This window comes from Siphateles boraxobius, unplaced genomic scaffold (assembly GCF_051911475.1).
Source record: "Siphateles boraxobius isolate OS27281-9 unplaced genomic scaffold, OSU_SipBor_1 9, whole genome shotgun sequence".
Lineage (NCBI taxonomy): Eukaryota > Metazoa > Chordata > Actinopteri > Cypriniformes > Leuciscidae > Siphateles > Siphateles boraxobius.
In genome coordinates this window covers 15,299,170-15,322,644 of record NW_027509219.1, presented here as the reverse complement: position 1 = coordinate 15,322,644, position 23,475 = coordinate 15,299,170, and the positions used below count along the sequence as shown (strand labels likewise).

The 23,475-nt window shown below is 36.7% G+C and overlaps 2 protein-coding genes across 4 annotated transcripts in view; both read left to right on the top strand.

Moving 5' to 3' along the window:
* Positions 1–8,172, top strand: part of rimbp2b (RIMS binding protein 2b) — a 175,290-nt gene extending 167,118 nt beyond the window's left edge. Inside the window, exons 29-33 of the mRNA XM_077224507.1 lie at positions 1,522–1,625; positions 5,906–5,938; positions 6,877–6,948; positions 7,168–7,302; positions 7,408–8,172. Coding sequence (XP_077080622.1) covers positions 1,522–1,625; positions 5,906–5,938; positions 6,877–6,948; positions 7,168–7,302; positions 7,408–7,434 — 371 coding nt within the window. The 3' untranslated portion in view covers positions 7,435–8,172. The remainder of the gene's footprint in view (positions 1–1,521; positions 1,626–5,905; positions 5,939–6,876; positions 6,949–7,167; positions 7,303–7,407) is intronic.
* Positions 8,173–13,480: 5,308 nt separating this feature from the next.
* Positions 13,481–23,475, top strand: part of adgrd1 (adhesion G protein-coupled receptor D1) — a 48,432-nt gene continuing 38,437 nt past the window's right edge. Inside the window, exons 1-8 of one of the 3 annotated variants that reach the window (XM_077222656.1) lie at positions 13,619–13,813; positions 13,891–13,936; positions 15,084–15,200; positions 15,972–16,067; positions 17,753–17,875; positions 18,579–18,755; positions 20,212–20,469; positions 22,911–22,984. In XM_077222656.1, coding sequence (XP_077078771.1) covers positions 13,763–13,813; positions 13,891–13,936; positions 15,084–15,200; positions 15,972–16,067; positions 17,753–17,875; positions 18,579–18,755; positions 20,212–20,469; positions 22,911–22,984 — 942 coding nt within the window. In that variant the 5' untranslated portion in view covers positions 13,619–13,762. Of the gene's footprint in view, positions 13,814–13,890; positions 13,937–15,083; positions 15,201–15,971; positions 16,068–17,752; positions 17,876–18,578; positions 18,756–20,211; positions 20,470–22,910; positions 22,985–23,475 lie in introns of all 3 variants that reach the window. The other 2 variants (XM_077222657.1, XM_077222658.1) reach the window with 2 other exon arrangements.

The following is a 23,475-nucleotide window of genomic DNA, read 5'->3' as shown; positions in this document are numbered from 1 at the left end:
AAACATAAACATCTGACCGTTTATACAAAGGAGTTCACACGATCAATGTCACTCATTTATTTTGATTGGGGACCTAGTACAGAAACTTTATTTCCATTTTAAATGTGAAATATGTAATATATATACCATTTTGACCCCACAGAAACGTTTCTACTTACTACTAAATGTGCCTTCTATTTTTTCATATCATGACTAGTATTTATTCAAGAAAAAAATGCTCTATGTGTCATTTTGTAGAATTTGTCAAATAATTGTATTGTCATATAAAACAGTCCAATCATCAAAACTCATGCCAATGGTTCAGTCCAATGACTTGAACAGTAAAAATATTTTTTACATAAAATAAATGACACTTTGTAAACACATATTAAAGTTGGTAATATGCAACTTTGAATTTACTACTAAATGTGCCTTCTATTTTTTCATGTCATGACTTGTGTATTTATTTTGAGCCATTCAAGAACAAGTGCTGCATGTGTCATTTTGTAGAATTTTTTGAATCCTTTCATTGTCCTAAAAAGTAGGCAAACTCTTGAAATCTTTAGATTTTTTTTTTTTTAAAGCTAGGGTAGACAATGTTTTCCATAAAAAGTTTTTGTAATTCTGGTTGAACATCTCTTAACATCCTGATAGCAATCAATAATAGAAGTGGCCTAGGTATTATAAATATGTCTTCTATTGAAGTATCATGACCAAAAAAATGTTTGTCCGAATGCAATGATACGATGTCCTACCTACCTGTCAACACATGTATTTGCATACTTCTGCGCACTCTGCTCGCGCAGACATCACACGTCATCTGCGCATTCCGAAAGGTTATGCAGATAACCAGATAACAGACAGTCACTGAACACAGCAAAAAAAACAGCAGCCAACTTTTACAGTTTATTTTGAACCAAAACAACAAGCTTATGCTGCGTTCACTCCATAACTACCTTTATTAAGAGATGGCGGCAACCCGTGACGTTCTACTCTGAGCGGTTTCTGTCAACACTATCAATACCGAAATGAATCTGCCGCAGTAAGGTGGTACAAGTCTGCTCTAAGTTATTTATATTTCACTATTATTGAAATGTTATGTGCTTTGAGTAAGCTAATTTAATGCAGTCTCACATGATGCTTTGCAGACTCTGCTCTGGCTGTGCGCGTTCATGTGTTTTGACGTGGCTTTGGAGAGGTGTCTGATGGGAGGGTGGGATCTTATGCATTCAAAGCTAGCTTGCTATTGCTAGCCTCTCCGAAATTGCCTACCCTAGCTTTAACATAAAAAATACACTTCACCTTGAAAGTTGAAATTCAACTCTGAATTTATCCATAAGAGGGCATCACATTCTTGCTGTCATCATTACAACCAGGCTTGCTGTCATTCATAAATCATGCGTTCCTTTTTTATATATTTATTTGTAATTAATTTCAATGATCAAAATAAATATCAAATAGTACTGTGTTTTTTGTTTTCTTTCTCTCCAGAACTTATTTATTTGTTTTATCCATCTACTCTTTCATTTTTTTTTTTCTCAGAAAGGAACAAAAGGAGTGGAAGGCAGCATGCGGTGTCGACGCGGAGGATGGTGGCCCTATATGACTATGATCCCAGAGAAAGCTCTCCTAACGTCGATGTTGAGGTAATGGAGTCCTTTTTGTCTGTGCTTTCTTGCACTTATGGTCTCATCCCGTAAGCTTTTGATTTTACGCTGGATTGCCTGGATGCCTGTCTCTGTAAAAGCCACCAAATTCATTTTCAGCTTATTGTCTTTGCTTTTGCGTCAACAATGTGGTTTGTATTTTTTTATGTTACTATTCATTCAGATGGCACATGGCAGCTCTAAAGATTTAGTTCTGTTTAAAGATTGTTCACCTAAAAAAAAGAAAATCCTGTCATTACTTACTATCACTTCGTTTTAATCCTGTATGACTTTGTTCCCTTTCAGTCAGTCACGCTCGATGTTACGTTGACATATTGGGGTCTCACTTGGGAGTCTTTGTGTAATAAGAAAATGGGCCAGTGAACATTGGCTAGTGAGATTCCAAGGCACTCCCCCTGACTAACGGGTATATAAGCTTGCCGGAAACTCACTCATTCATCTTATTGCTTCGGAGCAGAGTGGTTGTTTCAAAGCACTTTGCCATTTACCTTCACTTTGAGAGGAGACACATCTACAGTTGGTGAAAAGGCGCATTCAGTTGGGTTTGCTCCCCACGATTGCACTGATAAGTGCAGCTAATTCACCCCTGGGTGCCAGCATCGGGTTTGAGTTGAACCCTCCACCCTGCCCTGAACGTTTGAGGTTGGACGACTGGTTTCTCAGCACGGGGCGTGCTGCACACCATCGTCCTGCCCAGGTACCTTTCTTCCTGGAGGTGCATGAGGAGGTCACGAAGTCTTGGAAGGCACTTCTTACTGCCCTAAGCCACTTCACTGCTTCATCCGCTCTCACTAACCTCGATGGTGGGGAGGTCAAAAGTTACGCAGAGATTCCTCAGGAGGAGCAAGCAATTGCGATGCATTTATGCCTGCAAAGTGCCGCCAACCTGGCAGAATCGCCCATCCAAGGCCTGTAAGTTCTTGGCAGCTCTTGCCGCCAATGCTTGCAGTGCCCCTTGATAGGCTGCTTCCACCGTGCATGCTATGCTCCTCCTGTAAGTCCATCAGACCAAAGCACTAAAAGAGCTGCACGATGGTAATTCTGAGCCATGGTTGTTGCAAGATCTGTGCACGGCGACTGACCTGGCCCTTGGCCAGACTATATCCACCTTGGTTGTCCAGGAATGCCATCTCTGGCTGAACCTGGCTGAGATGGACACAGACAAAGCTTGCTTTTTCAATGCCCCCATCTCCCAGGCCAGCCTCTTCGGCAACACTGTTGAAGACTTTGCCCAGCAGTACAGAAGAAAGATTTAACACATCTTGCCCCGGCGGGATGCTTATGCTACCAGACCGCCGAGGGCTGCCCCTCCGCCTGCTCATTGCCGAGGGCACCTACATCAGCAGCAGGCAACATCCAGGCTGCAATCCTTTACTGAAAGAGTTTATTTCTGTTCCCATATTTTCACTAAAAGAGCAGTCTCCTCAATCTCTGGGTCACATGAGGACGCCACGCCTCTTCGCGCATCTCCTCGTATACGTCTGTAGTTCCGCTAGTGTCACTTGCACAGTGTGTGGGGGCCTGGCTAGCTCTTCCAAGCCCGTCTTGTTCGCTCATTCAGACGATCAGACTTGATTATGCAATTCAGTTCGCCCTGTGTCCCCCCAAGTTTAGCGGCATCCTGTTTACCTCAGTGGCAAACAAAGATGCCCCTGTCCTACGTGTGGAGATTGCGGTCCTGCTGCCGAAGGACGCAATAGAGCCGGTCCCTCCAGCCAAGAAGAATTCAGGGTTTTACAGCCCGCACTTCATCATACCCAAGAAAACCAGTGGGTTACATCCGCTCTTGGATCTATGTGTCTTGAACCAGGCCCTTCACAAGCACCCCTTCTAGATGCTAACGCAGAAACGCATCCTCATGTGCGTTTGCCCCTAAGATTGGTTTGCACCGATCGACCCAAAGGACGCATACTTCCATGTTTCGAATTTTGCCTCAACACAGACTCTTCCTATGGTTTGCTTTCGAGGGTTAGGTATACCAGTATTAGGTCCTCCCCTTTGGGCTGTCCCTGTTTCCCCGCATCTTCACAAAGGGAAGTGGGCATTCACATTCTCAACTGTACAACCTGCTGGATCCCATCTCGACTCCTCAGCACAAACCTAAACGAGTGAGTTGCCAGCAAGCGTATATACCCGTATGTCCGGGGGAGTGGCTTGCGATGCAAGTCAGTACCCAATACGTCAGTATCGACGCAATGTCTCCGTTCCCTCCTTCAGGGAACGAGGTTTACAAAAGTTTACATTCATTTTATTATGCGCTTCTGTCTTTTTTATTCATTTTTTTTAAATAGTACTAAAATTATACTTAAGTATACTTAAATATATTTAAGTAAAACATGATTATTTTGGTCAATGCAACATTTATAATTTTAGTTTGAAGTCTAGTTTAGTTTAAATTTAAACATTTTAATAGTTTTAGTTAACAATAATAACACTGGTTTACCAAATAACAAATAGTCCCACTCAAACTCATGCTATTGGTTGAGCCAATGTAGCTGTTTTGGCTTTGGACAGTAGAAAGTATGTAAGATCTTATGGCTCGTTTCCACTGAGCAGTACGGTACGGTACAGTACGGTTCGGGTCGGGTCGGGTCAGTAAACCATGATCCAGCTAGCGTTTCCACCGCCAACAGTACCCTACTTGATAGGCGTGGTGTTTGCCGGAAAGAAGCGATCAACGTGATTTTCGCGCGAAGAAGAAAGCGACAGAGTAAACACCAATGGATGGCATACAGCAGATCTTGTCCTTGCTTCTCGTCATGTTTGTCACAAGAAGACAAGCGCCGACATTAGGCATTTCTCAATACCAAGTATGTAAAGTTCTCAGCAGAAGGACTCCTGAGGACGCGAGTCCGGTAATTCTCCAAATGGAACAGCGCGTTCTGCATGTACATTTTAGGCAACAATAAAACGAAATATGTTATAAAACACCACTCTGCCTCTTTTCGTTTTCATTTAAATAAATTTTAAACATTATAGGCACACAAATGTGGTTCAGGCAATGTATAGACCTGATTATATACATGTTTAACGTTAGCCTATTTATAACAAAACGAAATATAAAACACAACCCTGCATCTTTTCGTTTAAATTTAAAAAAATATTAAACATATTCCAGGCAATATGTGCATTTGTACAAATGTTGCAATAAACAACATTACAGTGATAATCTTGTAATAAAAAATGACAAAACTCAACCCTATCTATTTTTTTAAAATTTCAGTTCTATCAATAATAGCCATTATAAAAGTATAAGTAAAAGGTAACGTTACAAGAAGCTATACAATAAGAAATAAAGCAAACAATTCAGTCAAATATACAAATTCAGCGCTAGTCTAACGTTAACTTTACAACGGAAAAGTTATAGCCTAAATATATGAAACTTCACTTAGCCCTCAGCCAAAACGATTGGCCAGGGAACGAATTATCGATTCACGAGACCAAAGATCACCCGTTAGATATACACAAGACGAATTACCACTAGCTGCTACAGAGTCAGCGGCAAACGTCAGAACGACTAGCCGAGGAAAGGCTGCTCCAGGTGGGGAACATGAGCGCCGAGCGCCCGGTGATCGCCTAGAATGGATCAAATTATCATAAATCATTATAAATAAACCGCAGATTTGAGCTTTAAACAACTACATTCTCGCCTCAAAAACTCTTAAAACTACATTTCGTGAAAGAATAACCGTAGTATTATATTCCAACTGTATATTAAAAAATGGCGCTTCTTATGTTGCCATTCCCCTCGCGCAAGTGACGATCTATGTCAATCAGCGTTTTGCAGTGAGTCTAGCTCCTCCCTTTAGTACCGTACCACTGTGCTAGGTACCCCAACGGAAGGGTACCCAAAAAGTGGTACGGTACGGTTCGGCTTTTTGGTACCATTCACAACTTTTGACAGTGGAAACGCAAATAATTGCGTACCGTACCGAACTGTACCATACCGTACCGCTCAGTGGAAACGAGCCATTAATCATAAAAAAATTAAAATCTAAGGACAAAAAATAAACAGCAGTGTTAAAAACAGTACATTTAAAAACACATAATTAGGTAAAATGTGTCCTTAGTAGTAACTTGTCCAGTTAAAACTCAATTTTCAATTTAAAAAAATTCAAAGTTCAATTTAAAGAAAATCTCAGAGAACAAACAATATTAGATCTGCTAATAATTCTATATTATTATTAGTAATAGTATTTTCAAGTCTTTTACACCCCATTGTCACTTACTGTCACCTTTGCATTGCCGCTGGCGCACAGGCCCGCTATGGCGGCAGCTTGCAGACTGAGGAGGTGAGTGTGGAAGGAAGTAGTGAGTCTACACTCACTGGGCCTGTGACAAATGACACTCTATTTCCTGCTGAGGGAGCTCACTGCACTGCATCAGCACCTTTACTGTTTGTGGACATCTCACTTTTGGGGCCCCAACATCATAATGCATGAACAATACATTTGCATTGTGTACTGAATGTGTTTTAAAGCCTTCATAATATGCTTGATGAATGATTCTCTTAGGTATAAGCATAATAGGAAACCTTGTGTTTCATGATGGTAGTATTAGTGCGATGCTCTGGTGAACAAAATATGCATTTAAATTAATTCCAATGTGTATGCATGCATTTATTGGATATTATGAATCATTATAATGCGTTTATGAAGGCTTTGTGACAGGCTGTCGTAAAATTTGCTCTGCTGTAAGTGAGTGAGTTCCTATGAAAGGAATATGGAATGGTTATTTGTGACACTCTGTGTGTGTGTGTTTTGCTGTTGTTGGACTGAAGGTAAAGGGTTACACAATCACTGTGGTTTTTTGAACACAGCTCACAGTCTCCCAGAGAGGACCTGCCTTGCCCAGTGTTGGTTGATCTGTGTTTGTATTTCATTAGTTTGGTGGATGTTGTTTTGGACCTTAACTCAGGAATGTTCCTATAAAATATTAGATTTAATTTTCATTCTAATTGGAAACGTAGTGTCTCTTTTTTATATCTGATATTTCTTAGCTTTTTTTAATATAGATAGATGATTGATAGATAGATAGATAGATAGATAGATAGATAGATAGATAGATAGATAGATAGATAGATAGATAGATAGATAGATAGATAGATAGATAGATAGATAGATAGATAGATCTACATTGTGGTTGTAACTGTTGCATTTTTGCATATTAAATGAGCTCTGTGACAGTTATGAATATGAATCTAACATGTTTTTCTCTTTCTGCTCTTCAGGCTGAACTGACGTTTTGTGCAGGTGATGTGATCACGGTGTTTGGAGAGATCGATGAGGATGGCTTTTATTATGTGAGTAGATTATTCACACCACCTGTGTCTTTGGTGCAAACACTATACTATTCCGCAAATGTATTTTCCTGAGTGGCCAGCATTAATTTTTTTTTTTTTAAAACACCTAATGGTGATCCTTCATGTTTGAGGTTATTCCTACTATTGACTTTGAACACAGGAGAGCTGCCAAACTGGGATTTAGCCATAGGTGCGTGATATCCTCTGTTTTCCATTCAGGGGGAGCTCAATGGACACAAGGGTTTGGTCCCCTCCAATTTTCTTGAAGAAGTGCCTGATGACGTGGAGGTTTACCTCACAAACACCCCGAGCCGTCACCCCCAGGACCACCCGTCCCGGACAAAGAACAAAAGGGTACATCCTGTTACACACTAGCCCTCTGTCATCCATTTATTTTAATCTTCTTCCTGCTCCGCTGTTTTTTTCCTCTTCTCCGTCTGTGTTTGTGTTGTGTGACAGCCAGATGCTTTTTTGATGGATCATTGAAGGAAAACAGAAAAGAAAAGAGAAATGAAGACAGCTTACTAAACACAGAGACCTACCGTTAAATACAAGACTGAGGAACCTTTATTTTTATGTCAGATGCTCTGCGGAAGCATTTGAGGAGAAATGTGAACTGTTAATGAAATTGCATATTCATACAGCATTGTTTGAAAAAAGAATTCACGCGAAGAGACGTGCCAGATTATTAGTGGTTTATTGTTATTGTTTATGGGAAAAGAAGCACTAAAAGACTCTTTATTATTTTTTACTTAATTCACAAGTGAAGCATTGTAATTGATGCTTTATGAATGTAACTGTGTTTAAACGTGAAATCAATTTATAATAGAGGAGATAGTTTTGATGTACAGAGAACTGAAACATGTAGAACTGTAGAACTGCATGCTTTTACTTTCAGAATGCTTCAACGCCACCATGAAACTTTTTTAGGTGCTTTAACGGATTGAGACCAGTTAAAAAAAAAACCAACCTTAAATCCTTTTGTATATGTTTCCAAAAGAATTGTTTTTTGTATATTGCTGATATATAAGACTATCAACTTACAGAGAGACACAAAACAAATGTTGCAAGTAGAGAGAGGTATCAAGAATGATGTTATCTGTAGATGTAGATATTGTACAATGGACTGTAAAAAAAGAAAAGAAAAGAGAAAAAAGAAAATATAATTGCTGATGGATGTTCTGCTCAATCATCAGGACCCATCAAGGTTTTTCTGTACTGAAAGTTTGGTGATTTTGTTTTTTTCATATTCATTGTGAAGACAACTGAGATGCATTACATCATGGCATTGTTTTTTTTTTTCCTCACTTGCTTGGCAAAACAGAAGAAGAGTGTTCATTTCACTCCGTAACGGCTCAGTATCTGTCACGTAAGTGAGCAACAGAGGATACAACGAATAACGCTGTCTTCGTCTAATGCATACGACACGGGTCCTTATTACTGTTGCACCTGGTATGCATAAAACATGCACATACAGCACATTAACACCAAGCATTTACAAAAAAAGTTACTATAAATTGTTCACTGGCTCTAATTGCTCAAATGTAAGAAAAATCGAACACAGATTTTACGTATATTTACAATTATTTAATTTTAATTTGTAATATTTTATTTTATAACTCATAGTTTATTAATATATCATTTTTACTTTTTGTAATTTCAATATTTTTATATTATTTAAATATATATATTTAAATATTAAATAATTTCAATATTTAAAATCTATAGTATATATATATTTAAAAAAAAACAAATAATAATTAAAATATGTATATTTATAATATTTATTTAATAATTTCACACTAAAATAATGGGTTACATTGACATTATTTGTATGCACACAAATTTGCATTCATACTCATGCATGCACAGACAAGACGCATAACACTCCTATAATTCTCATAACCCGGAATTCTCATCTCATATATTTGTGCATCAGTTTCACAGTACTACAAGTAGCGCTGCTCAGAGAGCTGTGATTGGTCCACTGCTGTCAGTGCATTAGACAGGCACAGCTGGTATCTTCAGTTGTTTCTCTGGGTGTTGTCCATTATAATGTTCGTCTTTCATTGACTCCTACTGTAAGTCTTAAAAAGCTATAAGGCCGTTGTTGCACGGTCAGAATTGGACCCCTGACCCCCTTCCCCCACCCCTTCTCTTTTCTAATGTGTGCAGTTTAGTAGATTCCTAGTGTAAGCCCTGGGACAAACCCTCTCCTCTCCTGTGGACGTGCACCCTATAATACTGCACTGAGCACGAATTCACACTATTTCAATTTTTATTTCAAAATGAATACTGAAACATTGGCAAGGTCAGCCAGGTCATACAGGTGTGTGTGTATGTGGGGTGCACTATTTCCATTAACTTTAGGAATGAACTCAAACAAGCATAAGTATCCTTACCCTTATCCATCTGAAGCTTAGATTGTAGTTCTATTCTCATATATATATTTGATTGAATTGATTTTAATTTTAAGTTTATGCGTTCTTGCAGCCACTTTTGTAAATGAAGCTTTTTTAAAGCAGGTTTGATTTGGCTCCAACACCCTTGGTGAAGTTACCATGCTGAAAGGTGATAGATTACTTCAAAAGACTGGTAAATTAAATACTTATCTTCTCTTTTCATTGCCATTATAGATTGTCACTGTTAGCGTAAATACTCATTTTAATGATGTGTTGTGCAACTATACAACTAAAATTAACGGCAAAGTATGGCATGTAAAAGTGTTTTTGCTGTTAAGGAGTTCATAATTAGTTTATTGTCACTAAAAATGAGATTACTGTCCTTTCACTGTGTAAAAACAGTCACGTTCTTATGATTATTGTGTTGCACGTGCAGTCTGAACAGGTTTATTAATGTTTTAATGAAAGTTTAGCTACAACTTGAAGGGAAGCATATTTTTTTAATTTTTGCAGTTTTACTAAAACGATTCCCACAGATGACTGTTTAGAGTGCCGCCCCCTATTGGCTGGATGTATTATTTTATGATGCAAAATGTACTATACATTCATAATTGACTGTATGGTGGCCCTTCTGGGACAGAAAGGACTGTGAGAGGAGATGGGAGTGTCTGTTGTACAGTAATGACGTTGAGATGCTTTAAAAGGCAAAGAAACACTTTCTTTTCTTTTTAAACATCCAGCCCTGAACTGTCCCTTGCGGGTCTTCCGTTAGGTTCCCGTGGAAAAAGCGGGCCCTCCCAGAAGAAGTGCCACCCCCACAGTGTGCCCACACATCCCGGGGTCCAGCCCCGCAGCACAGGGGCCCGGCAGTTCCTTCCGGCGCCCCCGAGCTGACTCTAAGAAAAAAGGACTGCTCTCCAAAGGAAAGAATCTATTGAAAAGGCTTGGTGCTGTCAAATAGTTTCACACACAGTAACCCTCCTCACGGCAGCTGGGTTAAGGAAAAAAGTGGAATTATAAGAGAAGGTGGGAAAAATAACATAACACTTCTCCCATCTTCTGTTTCTGTAATCACATGAATTGGGCATGGAAAAGAGAAAGGGAAACGGTGGAAACTCGGGCTTTCATGACCACTACTTCAGCCTGATCCCGTTACTGTTACTCCAAACACTGTAAGTCTTGTTTGCCCGTTTTTAATTCTTAAAAGCACAGAAATGCTCACTAATGTGAGTTGATGTCTTGTCTTAAATATACAGTACAAGGGATAATGAGATATAATGTGTATTAAATTAGGATAATATTTTATTTTATTGATTTAAAGGGATAGTCATTTATTGTATTGTCATTATTGATTACATTATTATTTAACAGCAGCAACAACTACAATAATAAACAAAAAATAATTACATTTCCCTTAAATTTAATACAATTAAACATACATTTAATATAACAAATATCCAATAATTATTATTATTATATAACTATTTTTGGCACATTTTAGAACTAGACCTCCTTTTCTAAGAGAAAGATAACCTAGCACAAATGTTTAGGAGTTAGCACAAAAATGAAAAGTGGGTTTTGCAGTGACTAAACTGCTTATATTTCTACAAAAACCATGAGGGGGGAAAAAATGTTCTGTCGCTTATGACTGGATTGTTTTAGCACTAAAAGGTCATGAAACTCCTAGTGGAGCCCCGTCATATTTGCCTTATTCAATGCACAATGGTTTGTGTTGTGTCCAGTCAGTTGGGTGAGATTCGTCTGTCTGTGTCATGTACAGTCATGTAGATGTTTTCCTCCTCATGAAAAAGCAGTGTATTCCAAATCTGTGTGACCAAGTGTTGTGTTTTTTGCAATGTGTGTCAAAAGTAGGGAGGGAGGACTCTAACCTTGTTTAAACCACTTTGGAAAGAACAAATGTCTGTTTAAATGGTTCGTAAATCCATTCGCATGTAAATTGTGCAAATGAATGCAACAATTTACTTAAGAATGTATTTATACACGATTTACACATGAAGTTCTGTATGTTTTCACAAACAAGGTCCCTAATTTCCACTTATTTAGCACAACTTATTCATAATTTTACATAAATCAGTTTGCTTTTTGACTCACTGAGCATTCAAACCATTTGAATAAAATGATGCACCTATTCTGTACTTGATAAGGATGAAGGAAATGAGCAATTGTGAATGTATGGCCAAGGAAAATCTTTCTGGAAATATTTCCAACCGTTTCCAATACATGATCCCTTTGATTCCAGTCTGTACTACTTGTTCCCCAATCATTGTTCATCTTATTTTTTTTTTTTTTTGTCGTCATTTCACCCCTACATTTTGCCCTGAACAAACATGCTAAAGTAGGTTTGCAAGGATTGACCGAGACTGCCAAAAAAAAAAAATAAACAGGAATGTCTGAGAAACATTCTGTATATCTTGTACAATTTAAAGCCAAATTCCAGGCATTTTAATTCATCAGAATAAATAACTGTATATTTTTTTTGCCGAGTCATTTAATCACAAGATATGTTACAGAACATCGCTTCTACATGTTTGAGTGACTGCTGCTCTTTTTGTACTTTTGTCCATTTGTACATTCTTTTTAAATGTTTATACTTGCTTTTCAGACTGCCTTTTTTGTACATTAAACTTTATAATCTGACAGTGCAAGCTATCCTCATGGTGTCTTCAAACCATAATGTTTTAAAGTCTGCAAATGTGTGCTAGCTTTATGAAAAAGAATTATAAGCCTATATTGATGGTTATCAAATATTGTGTGAGTGTGCATGTGCAGTTTTATATCAAAAATAAATTTGATATTTTATACACACTGTAGTATGCGTTTATTTTATTAGCTCAATATTCAATGTTCTACAGTTTTACAGGTGAGTGAATGCGTAATGGTGATGATTGATACAATATAATCATGTGCTTCCAATAGATGGCGCCCCAAGTCAAGAATTGCCTGCCTTTGTAGTGATTTACATCCTTTAAAGGTGTGTACAAATTCACAAAATGTACAAGGGTCAAAGGCCGTTCGCCTTTCTCATACACACTCCAAGATAAAACAATATACCTGCACACACTTTTTTGTCCCTACATGCATATTTTACTAGAGTAGCTTGCCACATTTTCATGTATTTGTTTTTAGCTCTGTAGCCCCACCTTTTTTTTTCTTGAAAATAATATAAACAAAAAAGAACAGGTATGAGATCATCATATAAATTGCACAAAAGCTTCTCATAGAGACCTACTGCGTTTTGCTTTAGTGTTTTTCAACCCAAGTAGTAACTCAATATACATTTTCTTATCTATCTGAAATAACAAAAAGTTTGGTTTTCCTCTAGCCCATTTTTGTTTATGTATATGGTATTTCCCAATAATCAAACAAAGATAAACAATAAAGGCCACATTTGGTGGTAATTTTGGTATATTCAAATAAAAAAATGCATCTTTTTCAGAAAAGTAAACTCTCATCCCTAAGCTTTTAAAAAGAAAGCATTCCAAATTTACCCAAAACATTTAGCTATAAATGCAATTGAAAAATAAGTGGACAACATTTTCTCTCTCAGCCCCACTTTATAGTCGTTTTAATCATCTTAAAAATGACGTCATTAGTCTATATTTCCCACGTCCAGGGGCTAAGAAAAGTTCTAAAGCTTGTTCAAAATGTGTCTATTTTTAACTGCTCTAAAAAATTATTATTTTTAATTGTTTGCTGTGTATTTCAATAGATTGTCACTTTTACACAGTTGTTCCGTTTGTTAATCCAGATCGTTGAAGAAGTATCATGAAGAAGACGTTGTCACGGGCTAGATGTTACTGTTCTCAACGCTGCTCAGATGGACCAATCACTGTTGCTTGTGATTACTATCCAAGGTTATAGATATTGACGGAACGTAGTTCCTTTCTGACGTCAGGTTTCTTGAACAGATTTACACTGTAACTCTAATATATGAATATCTGAACTAAGACAAACATGTCCTGATATTAAATGCGAATCAATGTAGGAGCCTGCATGCGCCCCCTGCAGGAAAACAAATTCGTGTCCCATAGGAAACAGTTATGTAGTAGCATTTACCGCCCAATGGGCTCAACCCACTGAAGAGAGCGCGAGCCCAGCGCTTGTTCTTCATCTTCATCAAAGCTAGAGCGCAGCGCGCGATAGGCTGCTAAAGGACTCTTAAACGATGGATTACAAACTCTGAATTTAGTTACCAATTACAAGTGATCTTTATTACTGGTCATTTTGAACGTCATATTCTGACGCACTCATAACTTTTTTTACTTAGCAAAACACCCTAAAAATATCTTTACTCTGACATAGGCGCAATGATTTGTTCTTTTACCATTAACGGCGCAGTATAGATTTGAAGACTGTAACTTTCTTTTGTTGCTGAAAACTCTTTTTAAACTATGGACTTAATATACTGTAAAGTCCTACTGACTCTCCTGAGCGTATTTCAGGTAAGATTATTTTTATGGACAGAAGAGACATTTGTTTTTAACATAGCTTGATGTGATTTTTAATATGTTTTTTTAAGTTCTTTCAGGTTCGTAGTGACACTGTATCACAGTCAAAACATCCAGGTAAAAGAAATTCAAATTCATTATTTTTTTTCTTCAGAACTTGTAGGGAGGGAAACCGTAAATTTGATAGGCCTATATTAAGATCAAATTCGTTATTTTGGTTAACTTTAGGGCTACACTAATAAACAGTAAGAAATTAATCTTAGAGGTGTGGATGAATGTTGTTTTTCTCTCTCTCTCTCTCTCAGTTGTGTTGAATTTAAAAGGTTCATTTAATTCAGTGCAACCTTTAGGTTATAGTAAAAAAAATAGTAGTTTTTTTATGGCGATTTACATACAAATGGTTGAAATGTCTTCTTTTTTAATGTTCCCCTTGCTTGTCCTAAAACACTGAACACGTCACCGTAATCGCAGCGAAACGAAGCATCGACATTTAAATCTTTTTAACGTTAAAGTTTCTTTCTACAAATAGAGACCAACATACTCCTTCCTCCATCCATAACAGCACTTTCTGATCGAAATCTGCTCAAAACCTTATCTAGTTTTGTAAAAATACGTTGTATTGATGGAGGTAAATTGATAGGTAAACAAAACTAAAACTAGTGTATATATATATATATATATATTTATATATACACTTTTTAAAAGTATTAAAATATATATATTAATTAAGAGTTATTACTCTTATTTAGAAAGTTATTAACTTTCTAAAATAAATAATTAAGATATAACTTATCATTCATCACCTTACAAGTTATTGGAATTTGGATAAATTTGTTTTATTAAATAAATATTTAGATTATTAACCACTAAAATTGCTGTCTTTGCATACAGATAGAAATGTCTAGATTTCATTCTCTAAAGGCAAGTCCTAAGAGGCATTTCCTTACAGTCCAGGTTAAGCAGTCTTGGATGTTTGTTACCATGCACACAGAATTTTCCAAATTGAAGCCTAAATTAAAAAAAAAAAATCAAAATTGACCAGCAGGGATGAGTCTAAACTGGACTGAACCAGTGATAAACAGTAGAGTTGTCTGACGATAATTTCCATAACTCTGTCAACCTTAATAAAAACAAACGGAAAACAATCGTTTAAATGATGATGCTGGATTGAGACTACAAACTCTCACTCTAAGGGGTTTTTTTTTCACTTGTGTACAGTATTTGCATTGATGTTCATGCTTGGATGTGTGTATGTTGTGCTCAGGCCTGCAGGTGCTGGCCACGGCTTCACACTACTGGCCCCTGGATTCAGTGGAAGGGATCCGCAGTCTATCGGACCAGATTGGGAACAGAACAGGTCATGTTAATGGGACTAACATAAGTATGTAAACATGTCACACCTGCTTTTCTTTCTTTCTTTCTTTCTTTCTTTCTTTCTTTCTTTCTTTCTTTCTTTCTTTCTATCTATCTTTCTTTCTTTCTTTCTGTCTTTCTGTCACCACAGCTGTTTAACATTCTTCTACGGTCACGTCTTAGTTTCAGAAATCTCTGTGGCTTTGCAGCTGTCTTCAGCTCTTAAAACCAACTGATTTGCTTATTTGAGTCGAAAAGTTGAGGACTTGCGTGATTACCTCGGTTGTGATGAAGACAACTGACAATGACATTTAAGGGTGTCAAAGGTTTCCCTCAGTGATTTACTAGTCCACTTTTTAGAGGACCAAACTCACCAATATACAGTACATCTTGGTGAACAGACCTGTTGAAAATAAGGAATTTGTGCATGTAAGACAAACATCCACACATTATTCCATAGCTGGAGTATATTTCCACTCCAGTATAAGTACAGTATGGTATTTGTTCTGTGCCGGCTAATTCTGAACAAATGGAGGGCTGAGAGGAATTCGCTAGGCTTCTCAGACTTGTGTCGGCACAATGTGTTGTCCCATGTGCGGACCTGAAAGATATGTTAAAATCTCATTGAATGTTACACTGGTCATCTTGTCCACCATGTCTGCCTGAGTGTCTCACAATGTCCCTTTTTTCCCGTCTCATGTCTCTATACTCATTTGTACATGTGTATGTTGCTGAATCACCTGTTTTTTCTTTGTTCTGTCTCACTTTCTTTGTTATTTCCACATTCTCTCCATCACAGCTGTCAGAATCCACAACCACACTGTCCTGACTACCCATAATTCTTCCTCTGTGTATACCAATGACTCTGCCTACACTAACATTTCCGCCACTGTAGGTGAGGCTCTCACACGTTCACTCACTTACTAGTACACAGCTAGAGTCTCAAAGAACAGCATTAGGGCCTATACATTAATGTAGACCTGTTATATCAGCGGGACATCATTAGGAGAAAATAAACTAAAAAACTCTGACATGTGACCATTTACATTAGAGTAATTGAAGCATGAATTGTTTAGTGCTGTTTAATCTGGCATTCTTCACCGAAATCAAACCTTTCAAGATTTACGAGGGATTTTATTGGATCCAGTGTGTTTGTGAAACTGCGTTTGAAAACCTTGCCCCATTTTGGAAATCTACTGTTTGCGCTGTGATTTGTTATGTCAGTTCATTTAAAACAAATGTCCCAGCCAAAAAACAATTATACAACGATTTGAATCTGATTGGTCGAGCAGCGTTGCAAGAGTGCTGCTACTTAGTATAACAGACCTGCAATGCTTGATTGTGCAACATTGTAACTGTTTTCATGGTTTCGGTAAGATTTTTTTGAATGGGCTGCATTTATTTGATCAAAAATATAGTAAAATATTATGATTAAAAAAAAACTATTTTCTATTATAATATATTTTAAAATGAGCTGAATTTCCACCAGCCATATGATTCACCCATGCTGATTTTGTGCTTAAGAAAAAATTATTATTATTATCAATGTTAAAAATAATTGTTCTGCTTAATATTTCATATTCAAGATTATTTGGAAATAATGGAAAGTTCAGCATTTGTAACATCTGGCATTTGTTACATCTCTTTACTGTCACTTTTGATCAATTTAATGTGTCTTTACTATGCAAAACTTTAAAACTTAAACATAAATGAGACTGAAACTGCAACAGCTAGCAAGCTCCATTTTGAAAGGTTACTGGTCATCCCAACTTGATAACTTTATAATTTAGTTTCCAGTCAAACTTGTGATTTAGAAGGGGTTTCAAGTGACGCTTCTATGCAACTTGTATTTATGATCATTCTGATAGGATATGAAAGCAGTATTAATATCAGCACAGATTGCTTGTGTGACTTTGTAATTCAGATTCCCCCTTTTTACTGTAAATCTCAAAATCTAGTTCACGAAGGCATGCCGATTCCCTGGATCTCACTGCATAGATGGATGTTCACTCCTCTGTAGTCTGTACCTCTTTATCTCTCTGCTCTTGATCACTCGCTCCACACTTCAGTCTGTCTCCTCTCTGTCTTCTGCCATTCACTGTGTCTTCACTGAGCACTCTTTTCCATCATCATCTCTTCTCTCAACTCATCCATTCATGAGGTGTGATGTTGCTTTGGCATTACGCACTGTGATCCACAGATCCTGGCCTTTTAGGTATAACAAAGGACGATTTATTGACCAAAATCACTGCCCTCGCAAAGGAACAACTTACCATTGACAAAAATCAGACTGTCATGAATCATCTGCAGTTCAGTTGCTCAGATGGGGGATTTTGGATTCCCTAAATCCACATAATTCAGGAGATCTGCTTTTGTTGTTCTAGAGGATGGAGCAAAATGCTCATATTTTTACTATATGGGTAAAAGGTTAAGATTTCCCTATAAAGGCTTTGTTGTCTTTCAGATCGGCTATCAATGATTATTCACCCAAAAGATTTTGCATGAGGTGATTATAAACTGTAATGGTTTTAGTTATATTGCAAGTGTTATAATCTTGTTGGTTGGTCTTTCATTGTGTAGACATTGTAGAAGGAATGGTGAATAAGGGCATCTATCTGAATGGTGATAATGGAGCCACTTTCCTTCACTTTGGCAACTATAAAGACTCGTGCATAAGTGATCCTACTCTGTGTGGACCTGCCGGTGAGTTTTCATCATCTTCATGCACTCTTTTCTGAGGTTATAGAAGTGCATCTTTATATGGTCATAGATGTATGACAGTTGAGTAATGTGTTGCTCAGGTTTATACATGACGTAATAAAGGCTAATGGTTCAAAATTAAGTTTATATTTCTCAAGAGCAAATATATCAGCTTACATCAAACATTTTGTGCGTGAAAGCTGATATCATCTGTTATTCATCTGCTCACATCAGTGCACATTCTTTTGCTCACAAAAAGGAGAATATGTTGCATTTATATTTATTTTCCAGGGCTTGACCAAAGTAAGACTTGCTGTAATGTTGTTTGTAATGAAGCAGCCTGGATCTAATAAAGAAGCTTTTGTTTAGTTAAGTTAGATCAGTATGTATCGGAAAAAGAGCTTGGTGGTTGGTGAGAGCCAGAGGGTTATGAAAATCATATTAAAAGCTTAAATTTATTGATACATCCCTCTTTGTTGTTCATTTTCTATTATTTATTTTAAATTTACATTCAAATTACAACAACAAAAAATATAATACATTTGAAAATGAAAATTGTGAACAAATAAATGCAATTATATGAGCTTCTTGTCACAGCCTACTGTTAAAACCTGTATACGCTGTATTTGTAAAGTATTATTTTCCTTTAAGTTAAAATACCTTGTGCTCAACATTAAAGCTTTTTGTAACTGTTACTCCTGGACAGGGATAACGTTCTCCTTCTTCTGGAAAAACAAAGAGATTGAGTCTCGTTTTGCGATTGCATCCGGAGGTAAAATCGTCTCGAGTGGTTTCTCCGTCTACTCCAACCCTCATGGCGGATACGTGGAGTTTTACACGAGAGGAGATTCCATGACATGGAAAGCACAAATCGAACTCCCAGGTAGTTATTATTTGAGTGTGTGGGGGAAATTTTAGTTTAGGATATGGAAAGAGTTTAAATGTTGGAGGAACCAAATTATTTTGCCTTATCTCTAAAGCCAAAAAAGATTTCCCATGATCTTGATATTTTGCGCTCATGGACAGTTTGAAATACATTCTGGTTTTGAATTACTCTTGCAGTCTGACCATAAATATTTTGAATATGTAGTTGTGTTCATAATTATATTGATTACATCCAGATGTCATAGGGCTTCAAAATAAACTTTCTCTTTTGCACTTGACAGAGTGCTTAAATTAAGATTTAAATTTTGATCTTACTGTGAAAAAAATGAAAGTTTAAGTGAAAAGTTTAAGTGGCTGCCCGAGAAGATAATTATCTCACTTTCATCTAAGATGTTTCAGTCATTTGGGGATTTGTGTCACTTCCATCTTCAGTATCCATGTTTCTGCTTCTCAGATCTTCAGAATATCTGGTCTTGTTTGGACTGAGGTGGTTTATAAGTTTAGTGATTGTATGCACACATCCAGAAGTTTGGAGTCAGTAAGAAAAAAAAAGAATAAAAAAAAAAAAGATTAATAATTAAAAAATACTTTTATGCAGCAACAACGTAATAATTTGATAAAAAGTGACAGCAAAGACCTTTAAAATGAAACCAACATTTTGAATAAATTGTTCTTTTGCATTTTCTATTATCACATGACCAAATCAGCATATTAGAATGACACTGATGCTGAAAATTCAGATTTGTCATCACAGAAATAAATTACATTCAAATAGAAAGCATTTATTATAAAGTGTAATAATATATATATATATTTTTTAAATATTACTGTTTTAGTTCAGTAATATGCAGCACAAGATACTTATAATTACATTATCTTATGATGTGTTTTATAGTGTGTACAGATGTTACAGGAGCATTTATATTTGCCCAGTCAATGTTACTAAATATAACCCATAAATATGCAAATAAGAATGTTAGAAATACACCAAGGCCTTTAAGATAGAGTCAGAACATGAACAGGATACCCCGGGATTATATCCGTAAGACTAAAACATGTATTACCAAAGCATGAACCAATCCCTCACAAAAAAAGAGAGAGAACAATACGTCTTGAGTGGGATGATGTGATGAGTCAGTCTCCGTTTGCCATTCTATCCCTGGACAGATAAAATGAGCCATTGAGAGTTTCTGTATACCATTTCTTATTGGCTTCATTATAAGCTGATGAAATCCATTCCACATGCTGTCTCCAGCTCTCCGTTTCTGTTCATTTTAAACTTGTGTTTTATGGACCCAGACAGCACAAGTAAATCTGGAAATAATATTACTATTGTCTCTATTTCCAAAGTCAATTGTTGTATTTATTTATATATTGGTTTCTTTGTTTGTTTATTTGAATGTTTTTTAATTTAATTTTTTCTCTCTCTCCTATCGTCTCTGTGCTTGATCTAGGGCCCTACTGGACACACGTGCTCTTCACATGGACCCACATGGAGGGGTTAAAGGTCTACATTAATGGAACATTTAGCACCGGAGACCCCACAGGAAATGTTTCCCATAACTATGGTGATCCCTATGCCGATCTGGTCATTGGCACAGGAAACATCGGGAGTTACAACCACTATGCCACGGGTGCCTTCGATGAGTTTGTGATTTGGGAGAGGGCCCTGTCCCCTCAGGATGTCTGGATGTACTACAAAGCAGCTTCTGGTAAGTTATTATAGAGCTCATTGTGACTCATATCTGCTGTCATCATGATTTCATGTATCTATTCGTTTATTTTCTCTGTGGCAGCCTTCACTTGCCCCAACCATGTGCTTCTCTGCAGTTGTCAGCCATTGCCATTGTTGTCAGGGTTTCCCAAATTAGCTGCGCCTGGTCTTTGGTGTCTCCAGCTTGTCCCAACTTGCCTCTTAGCAGATGCTAGCTCTTCATGCTTTTCAATATATCTAGAGTATTCTTGGTTAATTCTGTCTGTCTCTAATTATTCATTTGAAGTAAAATACCAATTAAGCCACTTTAGTTGAAACCATGCTAAAAAATCATTGGTAATGATAAAAAAAATGTTTCTTGAGCACAAAATCAGCATGTTGGGATGATTTCTGAAGGATCATGTGACACTGAAGACTGGAGTAAGGGTTGCTGAAAAACTTTTGAACTGTATATATATCACCTTTCCAAATCTCAACAACACTTTACAATTACCCAGATTAATACAGAGAAAAAGTGAACATTAAAATGTAATTGGTGGAGATCAATAATGTCGGATTTCAGAGCGTTCTGTTTGACTGTTGGGAAACAGAAACATCTGTGATGCTGCTGCTTTGCTTTTCTGTCATATCTCTGAAGTTATTACCCTACGTGCAGGTTTATTATAGAGAGGAAGAAGCATTTGAAGTTAATTTCCTTCAAAGAAACCGGTCCTCATTCCAGCAGTCCTCAAACTAACCACAATGAAACGCACTGTCGAAATACCATTATATGGTTTGTTGCGTCCTCGAAGACTGGCTTTGGTTATAACTACGCATATCTTTACCTTATATGTATGTAGCGGTGGGACGAGTTTTATATCAAGGGTTTTGTTTTCTTTTAAACTGCTAGTGTTTGGAACCTCGTTTGGACAGCTGGTTGAAGTTTCTTGCAGGCAAGAAGTCTTCAGTGTGGCAAAGACAAATTTAAGCTCCCATAAGGCTGCAAATGGTTTCTGTCTTCATCAACAGAGACCAGACCATTGAGATCTCTAAAGGATTAGTTCACTTCAAAATGAAATTTGAGAATTTTCATTTTGAAGTGAACTACTCCTTTAACACCTGAAGAAAGCTATCAGTTAGCATTTAAATGCAGATGGTGTAGTTACAGAATCCACTAGCAAGAGCTAACAGGGCCATTTAGACCAGATAACTCAAAAACTTCAGAGTGATACCTTTCAATTACCTTATGAAGAAGATTTAATTTTCTTCCATAACTAATACAATTAAAGGATGTATAATACTGGACCAGTCATCTGGAAAATCTGATGTGTTTTTTAATCTTTTTATAAAACTTAATCATTGTCTTCTTTTACAATAAATGTATTTAAACATACTTTAAAACCAGATAAATTTACTGAAGAATTTAAATTGGCCAATAGTTTTTTCCGCCTTTTCTAACCATGACGTGTTTGTTAGGCAGTAGAACATGGCGCTAGTATGTAATGCATGAATTTATGCTTTGGTATCTGTCAGGAGTTAGTAAGGAGCCATGAAGCACACTAGACAGGAGTAACAAACTTCATCCATCTTGTTTGCTCTTTTCACTTACGTCAGAACACAACAGTTCAACAATTCAGACTTAAATCCAATGCAAGTCACTTTGAATAAAAGCATCTGCCAAATCCATAAATGTAAAATCATGTTTAAATTCAATATCCCCTCTATAATACCCCAATATTTTATCTTTTATTTAACCTTTTGTGGTTGAAAATTCACTATTTAAAATCATAAAATGTATTCTGTACTGGTTTTTTTACAAGTATGGATCCATAGCTCATTTAAACGGAGATGATAGTGATTATTTAGGTCGACTTTTGGCATATATCCTCTCAGCATGCTGATTGTTAGCTACTGTTAGGGATAAAGACCTTTTGTTGATGATAAAAAAAACATGTTGTTGTTGAAGAAGACAAAACCTACTGTTGTTTTGCACATGTCCACCTATAACAGGCTCTAACGAGGGGCATAGTACAGACTCAGAGTCATTAGAGCGCTGCTTTGCCAGGGGCCCTATAAACCTTACTGCATCCGACATGTGCATTCAGGAATAGGCTTTCCAGCAGGTGTGAAGTATTTGTTCCATGAGGTGAAGTGTTTAACTTGTTTAGAGCTCTTTAGAACATGGCTTCTGTGTTTTGATTATTATTATTATTATTACAGCATCCTTCAAATTTTTATTTATCCGATTCTGGATTCTTTTTGTTTAAAATATCCTATTGAATTATTCCTCCCTGTAGTTATCCTTATTTATGTATTAAGTTTTTAATTAAAATAAATTCAAATGTTATATTTTATTAAATACATTTGAGAAATATAAATACATTTTATTTTTTTCTATTTATTTCTATTTATTTATTACTTTTCTTTTAACTTAAATGTGTCTATGTTTTACTACCACAGATGAGAATGTGATATCCACCTTTCCAACCGAAGCATCCATCAATCTCGTTGCTGCGACAGATAATCAATTACAGGTAAATTATTCTGATCTGTGGTCAGCCGTTGCACTTTCTGAATCAGTTTCTATGTGTGTAGACTGGAGTCTAGGAGAGTAGAAAGATAACAGCTGAAATACAACTTCATCACATATTACTCTAAATTCCAGGGTTATCTAAGATATTTCACTGGGCAGTAGACTAATGTGCATGAATACAAACACATCTGTAATGAGGTTAGGCACTAATCTGTCTTGCTTATCTCTCAGCGAAAGTAAAAAAATAAGTGCTTGTGGTGATTTCGCCAGTATCTCATTACGAAATATGTTTGTTGACTTTGGTAGTCTGATTAATAGAGTTCACTGAAAAGACCACAAATACATAATGGGATTTCTCACTCATCATCCTTAATCAAAACCACCCCAGCCTGGCTAGATAAATTGCAATGAAGTTGGAGTTTTTTGGAGTTGAAGATACAGATTATATAAAAATGTTTTAAAAAATCATTACCAGTAAAGGTTAAGTGTGTT